Source organism: Salvia hispanica, chromosome 3, assembly GCF_023119035.1.
Source record: "Salvia hispanica cultivar TCC Black 2014 chromosome 3, UniMelb_Shisp_WGS_1.0, whole genome shotgun sequence".
Taxonomy (NCBI): Eukaryota; Viridiplantae; Streptophyta; class Magnoliopsida; order Lamiales; family Lamiaceae; genus Salvia; species Salvia hispanica.
This window is the reverse complement of record NC_062967.1, coordinates 16,399,852-16,412,565: the sequence shown is the minus strand read 5'-3', so window position 1 is coordinate 16,412,565 and position 12,714 is coordinate 16,399,852. Positions and strand designations below refer to the sequence as shown.

The 12,714-nt window shown below is 38.0% G+C and overlaps 3 protein-coding genes, 1 long non-coding RNA gene and 5 other non-coding genes across 9 annotated transcripts; 8 read left to right on the top strand and 1 right to left on the bottom strand.

Annotated features, from left to right (window-relative positions):
* The first annotated feature begins 457 nt into the window (after positions 1-457).
* On the top strand, positions 458-2,196 carry LOC125211163. The gene is made up of 2 exons (XR_007174467.1): positions 458-519; positions 623-2,196. It is a non-coding gene; the product is annotated as an uncharacterized LOC125211163 (long non-coding RNA).
* Positions 633-779, top strand: LOC125217263. Its single transcript, XR_007175680.1, has one exon. It is a non-coding gene; the product is annotated as a small nucleolar RNA snoR134 (small nucleolar RNA).
* On the top strand, positions 1,012-1,101 carry LOC125217255. Its single transcript, XR_007175672.1, has one exon. It is a non-coding gene; the product is annotated as a small nucleolar RNA U36a (small nucleolar RNA).
* On the top strand, positions 1,134-1,224 carry LOC125217180. The gene has a single exon (XR_007175600.1). It is a non-coding gene; the product is annotated as a small nucleolar RNA Z223 (small nucleolar RNA).
* Positions 1,665-1,773, top strand: LOC125217242. The gene has a single exon (XR_007175659.1). It is a non-coding gene; the product is annotated as a small nucleolar RNA snoR97 (small nucleolar RNA).
* LOC125217243 lies at positions 1,921-2,029 on the top strand. The gene has a single exon (XR_007175660.1). It is a non-coding gene; the product is annotated as a small nucleolar RNA snoR97 (small nucleolar RNA).
* Positions 2,197-3,348: 1,152 nt separating the features above from the next.
* LOC125212962 lies at positions 3,349-5,042 on the bottom strand. Its single transcript, XM_048113276.1, has one exon. The coding sequence runs from the start codon at positions 4,944-4,946 to the stop codon at positions 3,738-3,740; it is 1,209 nt and encodes a 402-aa protein (XP_047969233.1). The 5' UTR covers positions 4,947-5,042; the 3' UTR covers positions 3,349-3,737.
* Positions 5,043-5,819: 777 nt separating this feature from the next.
* On the top strand, positions 5,820-7,205 carry LOC125209451 (malonyl-coenzyme:anthocyanin 5-O-glucoside-6'''-O-malonyltransferase-like). The gene has a single exon (XM_048109048.1). It carries the CDS (start codon positions 5,820-5,822, stop codon positions 7,203-7,205), a length of 1,386 nt encoding a protein of 461 aa, XP_047965005.1.
* A 318-nt stretch (positions 7,206-7,523) lies between these two features.
* LOC125209450 (NADH-ubiquinone oxidoreductase chain 3) lies at positions 7,524-8,545 on the top strand. Its single transcript, XM_048109047.1, is given in 3 exon segments — positions 7,524-7,644; positions 8,200-8,399; positions 8,402-8,545. Coding segments are annotated over 3 exon segments (465 nt in total).
* The last annotated feature ends 4,169 nt before the right edge of the window (positions 8,546-12,714 follow it).

Below are 12,714 nucleotides of genomic sequence, written 5' to 3'. Positions count from 1 at the left end.
TTTTTTAGGTAATTTTTTTATTCTTTGATAGACCTAATTAGTTAGTACGTAATCAGGTTGTTAATAAATACTACTACTATTAAATTAGTTTATTGGAAGGTTGCATCACTAATAAATATGAAAAAAAGAAATATACATATTTTAAAATAAGGGCAATAATGTCATTTCATGTGCTATCTATATACACAAATTTAGATAATTTCTTGTTTATTAAATAATAATGAAATTTTTTTATCTACGCATATATTAATACAAAGCCGGCATTTCTTAACTTGTTTCACATATCTTTATATATCCCATATTTGTTATGAAACATGCCGGTAGGAAAAGTAAGACTGATTAAAAGAACTTCTTCACTAAACACACCCTTGTTTTTTATTAGCGGGTAAACGGCCCCGGCTTTAGATTTCGGATTCGGACTATCCAGATCCACAATTTCCGGCCCAATCGTGATTAGGGTTTCTCTATAAAACCCTAGTATATGCATCTCTTCCTCATTCATCCCATCTACAACACACAGTAGTGAACTCCTTCGCTCTAGTTCTCAATATGAGAAATCCCCCAAATTTCTCTCGTTAATTTTGATGATTTTTGTGATTGTTATTTCAATTAATTTCCGCAGGCCTCAATTTCTGCATGTAGCAACCCGGGCTCCTCTGAAATTTCTCATATGAAGAAAGAAGTCCCAAAGCTCGTGCGATAACGACGCCGTTTAGTGTTGCAGATTTGCCGCTGTACCATTCTCACGGCCTATTTGTGTCAAAACAACGGCAACACTCATTCATCCGCGCTCGTAATTTCTCTATTTGTTTTTGTTTCTTTTTTAAAATAATTGGATTGCCTCACCACACCTTTAGCTTGTTTTCTGAAAATTTCAATGAAAAATCGAGCTAGTCATAGAGGCATAGATTTAGCGGCTTTCACGTGGGGGTTTACATTTTTCAATTGTTGTACCTCTAAAAATGTCCGCTATATTTGATGCACTATTCCAGAATTTTCGAAATTAGGTATTGGCAATGATTAAAAGATTATCCGCGCTTCTGAGATTTCCAATCGATGAAGTAGATTGATAATAATGGTTGAATTTCTTAATATGAGCCAATTAATTGATTCATTTCTTTTACTTATATAATCTGTGGTTATGATGATTTTTAATCAGCTTAACGCCAGTTCTGCTTCAGAAAATTCTTGATCGATAGAGCTGTATAATTATCTGAACCTTGTTGATTCTCTAATTTATTTATTTTTAGGAAGCTAGTTTTTAAACCCTTTTATATCAGTGCTTCCTTTGATTTGATTCAGTGATGAAATTTCCAATTTTGAGGTGTTGTGATGTTGAGACCCTGTTTACAGGGGGAACCCCTTGATGTTGCTTCATCTTTCCATGAAAACTTGGAAATATCTGAGATTCAATCAAACTAACTCGGTTTATTTGATTTATTAAGACTTTCTTTTTGAATAAAGTTGATGCCTGTGATGGTTGTTGGATAGTATATGAGGCGTAGTGAAGCCGAGTTCTGCTTATGCAGTTGAACCTCTCTGTGGATCTATGTTTAAATTGATTATAATTAACGTGCTGAGGCTATTTATGATTTGTTTATGTAAAGATTGTTTATGATTTGTTTAGACACTGAGTTTCACTATACCCTCTTTCTTGGTTTTTTAAAATCTTATTGATAGAGGGTCTGAAAAACTCGTATATCAAATGTGTTGTCATCAGCTTCTTCTTTCGATTTTGCAACGAGACTGGAGTTAAATAACAGCACCAGATTATTCTGTAAAGTTTCTATTTTCAGTTTTGATAGTGTTTTGATTTAATTTTGTTTCTATTGTGTTTGGATTTAATTTTTATGAGATGAAATTAATGATTCTTTGTACGTTTAGATATTGAGTTTTACTATATCTCTACCTTGGTTTATTTAAATCTTGTAGGTTGAAGGTCTGAAAAATTCGCACATCAAAGCTGTTGTCATCAGCTTCTTTTCTCGAATTTGCAACGAAACTGGAGTTAAATAACAGCACTAGATTATTCTAATCTCCTATTTTTATCTTCGAAGGATATCATTTTAAATCTTGATATCATTTTGTTTTTGTTTCAGAATTAGTGTTGCTTGTTTATTTGTCCTAGTATCTTATTATATTGTTGGATCTTGTATTTGTATTTTATGAATTAGTGGTGATTGTATTTCTGCTGTTTGTTTTGAGTATAAGTAAACTAGTTCAATTAACCAAACGAAGTAAAAGTTCTTAACGTCGAAATTGCGTTCATTGTAAAATAATGCATCTTAAACGATAAACAGAAATTGCTCTGAAATGTTTTACCGCATAATTGCTTCCGCGAAACATGACTACGTACAGAACAATGTTTTAGTTTTATAAATACATCACTAGATGATTAAACCAAACCTCAAGAGTAAATAACAATATTAGTAAAATTAGTAAAATTTCAATTTCAATTATTCATGAAAACCGCTCTTCGTTGTCTTAACAAACCTCTAAAATCAAAATTGTGCTATTTTCCTTGTAAAGATTGTGCCAAAGTGAACGGATTTGACGCGCCTGTCAATATTTTATAAAAAAGTTGATGAATCATATTTTCGGTGAAATTTTCTCTTCCAAATATTCAACTACCAATATACTTAAATTTAGCCAAATCCAAATTCCACTCTATATATGATTGTCCTGTTAGAAGGCTGAAAATTTATGTGTAGTGTGTACTTGGTTGTGCTTGGATTAGCATCTTCAAATCGGTCATCAAATAAATCCTACTGTGCTGCAGCTAACGGTTAGTTTAAAGAACTTAACCTCTGATTTGATTGATATCTAAATACTGACTTGCGCTTCTCTACTCTTATATTCTTTAAATTGACCTTAAATAATTCCTCGCTCCTCTAGATTATGGATAGCGAAAGCCTTTCATACATACTTAATGTTTTACAGTGATACAGCTAGACACTACAACTATTAATCAATAAATTTTCTATCTAGATTGCGAAAATCTATTTACTATAAGCAATGAACTGGATGAAGATTTTTAGTGAAACGTTACCATTAAAAATAGAAGTGACTCTTAAGAAAACGAGTTCATTGTCTAAATATTTGCAGGAAGACATTGCTGAGATCTTCAAAGCTGCAGACAAAGATGCTCCGGCACCTTAACCATCGACAATATCGTGATCTCGTTACTCCCAGGGGATTGGCTTTCCATGGGGAGCACACGAATACTAGAATAGTAGTAGTTTTTTGTAGAATTCATAAGCATTTTGCTCCTTTTTTGTGATTGCGTGAGGTTTTCTAGCAGTAAACAAGTTATTTGGTGAACAAGGTTAGTAGTTGTAGAACAAGTCAGCATCTAAATCAAATATTCATTCAAAACCATATTTGTTGTTTACTAGTCTATTTCAGTATTTCAATACTTATCTAACACATGTGTATATGCTTTCATTCCAAGACATACTCCATTATAGCAAAGCATAAGTATGCTTGAACAAGAAACACAAACATCTTACTTAAAAACCCCACTTATTATATTTACCACAACAATGCAAAAATCACAATCCCAACCAAAACTCCCACATTTCAACGCTCTTCTTCTTCATCATAGCTCAACACTTGGCACACAGAATGCTCCATTTCCACACCCTCATCAATAGAAAAGTATGACTTCCTCCCAACCAGTTGAGCAACCTTCTTGGCAGGCCCCGAGTCACGTGGGCTCCTGTTGCAACGGGCGATCCTCAGCCTCGGGAGAAGGCCAGGCGCCGCCACAACACATCCACGAGACTTCTCCTCCTCTCCCTCTCCTCCTCTCCCTCTCCTCCTCCCCTCACACTGCTATGAACTATAATTTCACTAGGAATCTCCCACCTCTTCTTCATCCGGCCCTCGCCCTCATTAGCCCTCGTCTTCCCCACGGAAAAAGACCGCGACTTCTCAACCCTTTTCCCTGCATCACCATCACTCTCCGGCAACGATATCTTCCTCATTGCCGAAGCCTGAGACGTGCCCTGATTATACCTACTCGCCACCACTCTCCCCGGCCTAGACACCTTCTTGTTTGGAACCGATTTCTCGCCATCCCTAAACAGCTTCTTTGGCTGGACTGAGTTCAAAACAGATTCTTCCTTCTTCACAGCCTTTCTTGAACCAATGGTGGTCACAGCTTGCCTCGATTTCGCAGCAAATTTCCTTGATTTCGGGCTCAAACTGCAACTCTCCACCCTCTCCTCCTCAATCCCCTGCAGCTTAAACAAGCAAGATTGCCTCCTACTCTGCAGAGGGGTGTTGTTGATCACCATCTGCCTCGATTTCGATGCCCCGAAAATCTCCGAAGGCCCCAAACTCATCCCTCTACGCCCTGCAGAGAGGATTTCTGCTGGCCCTAAACTAATCCCTCTTCTGTTAGCCTTTGTTCTTATGCCCAAATTCGAAATCTCATCATTCTTGTTGCTCTGTTTCTGCTCCACAAACTTCGCCGTCACGACTCTCCCTCTCTTCTCCACAGCTCCCGCGCTTTCCTTCTCCGCTTTCAAAGCCTCCAATCTCGAGTTCAATCGCGCGATTTGCAACTCGATTTCTTTAATCTCCTCGTCGATTTTCAAGACTGGATTTTTCTCGAAACCCTTGTCCGCGATTGCTCTCATTTTCGATCTCTGAACTGATTCGACCGTGGTGAGCGCCTTAAACGGCGTCGTAGAGGCCGATTTGGGGAGATGCGAAACAGAGGGGAATTGATTTTGATTCTCCGATGCGAAACTTTGATTTTCTTTATCCGAAACCGAATCGAAAGAAGAATTAGGGTTTCCTAGTGTCGGCTTCAGAGATCCCCAGGGCTGCTTGCTTGCCGCCAAATCTTCAGAAATCTCGCCGTTGTCGAAGGCGGCGTTGTTCCATATCTGCAGATCGGCAGAAGAATCCGTGGCGTCTAAGAACTGAGGCACGCTCATTTTTTCTTTTTACTAAAATAGGCTTCGAATTGATCGATTGAAGAACAAAATGTGACCGGAATCTTGAATAATAGGATTCGGAGGAAATGTGTTGAGTTTGAGAAGAAATTTTTGTGATGTTTATTTTGGGATTTTCGACCGTTGGAGTTTCAAATAAACGTTATTGAGTAGCCAGCTCTATCGTGGCCGTTGGATGGGAAACGCTCCGATCGATTTAATTGTTAATTTTGGGTTGAAACTTCAATTAAACTTCCAAATGTGAATGCAATTAAAACGCCATAATGAGTTTCTTTATAGGAGAAAGTAATTAAAATTTTGGGTGCCCATATTTCTTCTTATCCTTTCTTCTTTTCTCACGTATCCTTTTTAATTCTCACATATTTTTAAATTTGATAAATGTTGGTTAATCCTATATTTTATTGTAATTTCATTATCCTTTTCTATTTGATCACTTTGAATTTCATATTTGAAGTTATAGTCAGAACTAATAGAAACAATAGTTGATCCCACCAATAACTCAATATAAAATATTTTCATTGAATGAAAATGGTGAAACCCTTTTAAAGATGAAAATGAAAGAGATGTTTAAAAGATGCAGATTATTTCCCATTTTCTTTTCAACGAAAACTTTAGAAAAGAGACCACGCCTTTCCAATAGTATTTTTATAAGATGCGTGAGGGTCAATAGTTATATTCATTTCTTTCTTTGTGATGAATCAAATCCCAACAAAAAGATTAAATGAGAAAGTTCTAATTAATCGAACTGTTTAGAAAAGATGAAATAAATCATCTCTTTTAGTTAACGAACGCAGGGGTATATCCACTATATATGAAGTCAATGAACCTTGACCTGAAGTCAGTCACAGTATTCCAATGGCTATCGAGCTCGAAAACTGCCGAATTCACCCTGCTTCTTCATCATCATCTTCTTCAATTTGCAGCAATCATGAATTCTACACTCCATTAACACACTTCGACATCCCATTCCTACAATCCGATCCCACACAAAGACTCATCTTCTTCGACTTCCCCTGCTCAAACCTCCATTTCCATCAAAACATTCTCCCCTCCTTGAAAATTTCTCTCTCCCTCACTCTCACACACTTCCTCCCACTCGCCGGAAACGTAGTCCTCCCCTTGAACTCCGGCACTCCCGCCATCCGCTGCGCCTCCGATGATTCCGTTTCTCTAATTATAGCTCAATCCGATCAAAATCTTCACTATCTCACTTCACACAATCAACGAATCGCTGATCACTTCTACGAATGCGTCCCCGAGCTTCCTCTTGCAACTCGATGCACCTACTCCGTCGTCTTCCCCGTGATCGCTCTTCAGATCACGCTGTTTGCAGGCCAGGGAATCTGCATCGGCATCACCAATCATCACGCCGTCGCCGATGGGAGCAGCATCGTTAATTTTGTTAAGTCGTGGGGCTGTGCGAACAGATCTGGAGACGGTGAAGCATTTCATCAAGCAGTGGCTAGGCATTTGCCGGTTTTCGATCGTAATTTGGTTGTAGATCATGGAAAATTAGATTCAATCGCTTGGAAATTCGTCAGAAACCGAAATCCGAATCTCGATTTCTCACCATCTCTGGTGGAATTTCCGATCAACAGAGTCCGTTCAACTCTTCTCCTCACAAAAAATCAAGTCCAAAACCTCAAAAATCATGTCTACGCCAACACGCCTAATTCACGCGACGTTTCATCCTTCACGGTAATTTCTGCCCACGCTTGGATCTGCGCGTTGAGGTCGGCGGCTTCTTCCGACGACGACGAGTCAGAGATCGTATATTTCTCCTTCGCCGCAGACTGCCGCGGACGGCTGAATCCGCCGCTGCCGGAATCATACTTGGGAAATTGCCTAGTTTTCATACGTGCAGGAGCGCGGCGTGGATCGCTGAAGAAGAAGGGCGGATTTCTGATTGCTGCGGAGAGCATACGAGAAGCGACTCGAAGGATTTTGCAGAGTGATCGTGGAGTGGTGGAGAGTGCAGATTGGCCGCTGGATTTCAGGAAAAATAGTGGGCAGTGTGTGGTATCGGTGGCTGGATCGCCGAGATTCGATGTTTACGAAGCTGATTTCGGGTGGGGGAAGCCGAGGAAGCAGGAATTCGTGCATCTTGATCGGCAGAGATCGATTTCCCTCTGCAAATCTAGAGATTTTGAGGGTACATTTGAGATTGGGCTGTCGAGGAACAAGGCTGAAATGGATATTTTTGAACGTGTTTTTGGTGAACCAAACTTGACCTTAGAGTAGGGTACCAATCGATTTTATTGTTCTTCTTTCCTTTTCAATGACAAAAAATGTTAGATTTAGGTTAGAGCATTAGCAATGGAGGGCCGATGGGAGAGTCTTTTCCATCGGCCTCCATCGCCCCACCATAGTGGAAAAGGGGCCGCCGTGCGCCCCCTCCCTCTCTCCCCTATATGGCCGATACATCGGCTCTAGCCGATGAGAAGGGCCAACCTCCCCTCCCATATTAATATTTTATTTTTGGTTCTTATTTATTTAATTTGACATCATATTAAATATAGAAGTGCTAAAAAATTAAAATAAAATGGTGATGATGTGGAAATGAAATGGAATGGGAGGGCCCTTCCATTGCAGGGAGATAGGCCCTTTGGACAAATGTTGATGTGGAATGGGAGGGCCCAACCATTGCTAATGCTCTTAGGGGTGGCAAAATGGGTAGCGGGTAACGAATAATTCCCATCTCGACCCGTTACCCGCCGGGTATCGGGTACCCGCTACCCGACGATAACGGGAAATGGGGCGGGATCGAGTAGTGTGTTTAGAGTTTTGCGGGTAACGGGTATACCCACTACCCGCGCGGGTATACCAGTTAATCTCGATAATACCCGTTATCATTAGTACTAGCCATATACCATCTATTAATACTCCATCCGTTGATTCCGTTCCATATTAATAGATGCGATTCAAATAGTTATAGTGGAGAAAAAAGTAAATAGTTAAATAATAATAGTCATATACGCACTCATTTTAAAAAATTAAAAATAAATAGTTAAAATGAAGAAAAAGTAAAGTAAGAGATATAATAACGTAGAGAAGTGTAGTTATATTATTATTTTTTAAAATGAGTGAAGAAAATGAAACGTCTCTATTAAGGCGGAATAATAAGAGTACTTTATATAATCTAAGAGTTCTTTCAAAACATTTTTCATATTCCAACGAACATACAATTGAAAACTCACCGGAATTAGAGTGTCCCCTCACTTTTATTCTCAATAAGTTTATCATCCTATTTTGATCTATTTAGTGATCAGTTCGCTAGTTTCTTTGATTCCACTCGGTCTTCCTTTTCCATTTTCTTCCAATAGTTCGACCTATCCAGAAAAATTGTCGGCCCACGAATGTGGTTTCGATCCTTCCGGTGATGCCAGAAGTCGTTTTGATATACGATTTTATCTTGTTTCCATTTTATTTATTATTCCTCCATTTTATTTATTATTCCTGATCCGGAAGTCACCTTTTCCTTTCCTTGGGCAGTACCTCCCAACAAGATTGATCCCTTTGGATCTTGGTCCATGATGGCCTTTTTATTGATTAGATTGATCCCTTTGGATCTTGATCCATGATGGCCTTTTTATTGATTTTGACGATTGGATCTCTCTATGAATGGAAAAGGGGTGCTGTATCGAGTAATCCCAGTAGTCACAGGGGCGGATATTCGGACAATAAATTTGGCTAAAATCGGGTATGGATACCCGACTTACCGAGTGCGGATACCCGCGGATAACCCATTTCGCCACCCCTAATTTATGTTGTGTTGATATTTTTTATTTTTAGTATACCTTATTTTAGTTTTGCCTAAAGTCGAGAAAAAAACGTATATTCGCAATTGAATTTCTTTATTTCCATAAACATACACATAAAATGAAAAACTCTTCACATAAAAGAGCAGATGGCTTGATCATTTCGCTGTTGATTCTCCCTAATTTCCCTCAAATTTTTAGGGAACACCCACAAATTTCACATAAATCTCAATGCAGTCCCCTATATTCCAATATTTCTCAGCTCAACCCCCATCCCGAGTCAACTCGGCCCACGCTCTTTTTTCCTTGCCGCATCCGAAATTACATTCATACCCTTCAGGGCTTTTCAAATTTACAAGCAGCTCAGCCTTGGCCCCAGCAGTTCAAATACATAACTTGCCGGAGAGAATCCTCCTTCTCGCCGTCTCCGCCGCGGCGGCCGCCTAGGAACCCTCCAATTCCGGAGCTCACGAGGGCGGAGAGTGGCCGGAGATCGGAGAAGAATTGGTGCTTGCCATAGCTGAGCGGTTTGAGGCCGGCCTTGATCTTCTGGCCTTGATCGGAGAGGCTGTTCGCCGCCGCCACTCCGGCCGCCGCCCACATTCTGTTGGAGTAACTCATCTTTGTTTGTGTGTTTTTTTTTTCCTTTTTCTATCTTGGGTGATATTCTTGTTTTGTTTGAAGAGTGAATGTGTGAAGGCATTGTTTTATATGAGGGTTGAGGGGTAAAATGGGGAATAGGAATTAAAGTGGTGGGGAATACGTGGCAGCGTTGCGTTGTTGTGAATTGCATGAGTCATCTGCATGCAGCTAACGTGTTAGTATATGCTTCTTATTCGACAAATGCTGTATATTTTATGTATTGTAGTACAAATTATTAAGGTTTGTATGGTAGTATTAATTCCAATATTATACTCCGTCTCGCTTTAGCAGTCCAATTGACTTTTTTGCACTCGTTTTATAAAAATGATAATAAATAGTTAAAGTGCAGAAATAATAAAGTAAAAAAGAGAATAATGTAGATAAGACTCTTCTCTATATTATTTTTTTTTATTTTATTATTTTTCTACTTTAACTGTTTATTATTATTTTTATAAAACGAGTGTAAAAAAGTCAAATGAAACTGATAAAGCGGAACGGAGGGAGTAATGGACATCTCTATTAATTTTGGTAGGATTGTTACTCCTCATATATTGGTAAAATGATGATTTTTTGGAGTTCACGTCCGACAAGTTTTATATGTTTACAATTTAATGTTAATGCATTGTTTTTGGAAACGAATTGCTTCTAGCTAGTTGAATAATACGGTTTGTTTGTTTGTGAAATCGCGCTACCAAACTTATGAACATTAAAATAAATTAATTGAACTCTATCTTATCTTAATAATATGTACTCTTCTTAGCTTATGAACATACTAGTATTTGCCAACAAACTCATTAATATTGCGCTATTAATTTTATATTTTACGCTAAACTAATTTCATAAGGTAATATATAAATATCAATTAAATTGTTATAATAAGTACTCAGGTTTTAGCTGATATAATTTTCCTTTCATTTATAAATTTTAATGTGTATGGAAAAAAGAAAAATAAGTTTGAATAAAAAAGGGTTCATAAGTTAGATATTACACTAATTTTGAAGAATAAATAAAAAGGTAAAATTGAAACTAATATTTATACAAGTAGCCAAGTACAGTAAATATACATCGTACATTTAACGGAAATATGTCTTGAAAATAGGGAATTTGACATGAATGAAAAATACAAAATCTCCGTCGTTTAGTGGGCAGCAGAAGACGACAAAGCGATCACATGGGCTGACATTAGCGGCCCAATCCTGATTCAAGTGCCATGATCATATCATATCCCAATCTCTTTTACATTTTCTTAAAATATCAGAGATAATTAGTAAAATATCGCAATTATTTATTAAATTTGGATTATTGCTACCTTATTGCGATCTCCGAATGTTTTGTTTTGTAATAAACGCATTTATTCACTTGTTCTTTTTTTCTTTTTCCTGACAGGAGTTTAGAGATCAAATTTAGACATGCGTCGTCCAACATTAAACGTCCAAATTTGTATAAAGCTATTGTGGCAATAAGATTGACCTAAATCTTTTCAATTTTATCATTAGATGTCAAATGTTTGACATCAAACTGTTGGGAGGAATGTCCTAATTTTGAGGCGTAGTGGATAAACAAATCTTCCAAATTGCAAAAATATAATAGAAGCACAATATAATAGCACCTAATGTGGATGAATTAATAATATGATAATGAGAAACGATAATAGAAAATATCAACACCAAGATTTTATGTGGAAAGCTCTCCTCAATGTGAAGAGATAAAAATCACGAGACCCACCAGTCTTCCAAATCCTCTATCACCAAGGAGAAAATACAACCAAGAAGTTTAATATCTAATCATTAACAACATAACGAAAGCACTAGATAATCAATACAACTTCAAAATAGATGAAATAAACATCTCAAGAAACTACAATCACGTTCAGAAATTTATAATTGAATATTTAACTGTTCAAATTCAATTTCCTTCGGTCAGAATTAAGAACCACGAGTCTTCTACTACCAGTTAAAATTTCAAGTCGATCAGACAATGTTTGGACCTCCAATCAAGACAAAAACCGAGACTGCACAGTACAGAAACTTAGAGAACACTCTCTTCCCCCTTCTACACGTTTTTCTCTCTCTTCTCTCAATAATGCGGCTCCTACACTCGTGGTAGGTATTTAATATTCGACACTTTTCGTTATTGACTTGATCCTTCTTCGATATGCCCTTGATCATTACCGTGATTTCATCTTAGACCGATTACATTATTCTAACACCCCTCTCAAGTAAGTGTGGAACATTTAATACATACTATTACTAGTACTAGTTTGGACGAACGGATTGAATGAATCGTATTTAATTTCTAAACATTCATTGCTATAATCTTCGTTTAATTTCTAAACGTTTAGGATTAATGAAAATACTATAGATTAAGCGTTTATCCTCCTTAGTTTTTCCTGGTACTGTTTCTTCTCCTTAATTTTTCCTTCTCTATTTTTATAAGTAAAACGAGTTAGAGCTTGGATGTAATAAAATTAAAAGGTTCAACTTTTTTTCAGTACAAACACAACGATATGTAACTACTGTTTAAAAATGAATAAAAAGAGAGAATGCAATTCGATTCGAAGTAGCATTAGAATTATTGGAAGCACATTATACTCTATCGCGAACAGCCCCTCCTCTCCTTTCAGGTCCCGATTCGGTCGAATGCGGCCCGTCGGCAATGAAGGTCGAGTCCAATTTCATAGTGATTGTTTCAATGCAGTCCCCTATATTGAAATATTTCTCAACTCAACGTCAACCCCTATCCCGAGTCAACTCAGCTCCCGCTCTTTCCCCGAAATTACAATTGTACCCTTCCGGGCGTTGAAATTAACAGCCAGCTCAGCCTTGGCCCCAGCAGTTCAAATACATAACTTGCCGGAGCGAATCCTCCTTCTGCTCCCTCTCGCCGCCGAGTAACCCTCCAATTCCGGAGCTCACCAGGGCGGAGAAGAATTGGTGCTTGCCATAGCTCAGCGCCTTGATCTTCTGGCCTTGATCGGAGAGGCTGTTCGCCGCCGCCCACATTCTGTTGGAGTAACTCATCTTTGTTTGTTTGTGCGTGTGTTTTTTTTCTCTTTTCGGTGATTGTTGTTTTGTTTGAAAAGTGTGTGTGGGAAGAGAGAATTTTATATGAGGGTTGAGGGGTAAAATGGGGAATAGGAATTAATGTGGTGGGGGATACGTGGCGGCGTTGCGTTGTTGTGAATTGCATGAGTCATCTGCATGCAACCAATGGGGATGCATTCGTTATCGACAAATGCTTAATATTTTAAATTAAATATGCATCATTTCTATGGTTTGTATGGTAGTTTGCACGGTTGATATATTAATTGTAATATTATAATTCACATCTCTATTTCTATTGGGATTATT

Coding starts and splice junctions, on each gene's coding strand:
- LOC125212962 (XM_048113276.1), bottom strand. CDS start 4,946: ATGAGCGTGCCTCAGTTCTTAGACGCCACGGATTCTTCTGCCGATCTG.
- LOC125209451 (XM_048109048.1), top strand. CDS start 5,820: ATGGCTATCGAGCTCGAAAACTGCCGAATTCACCCTGCTTCTTCATCA.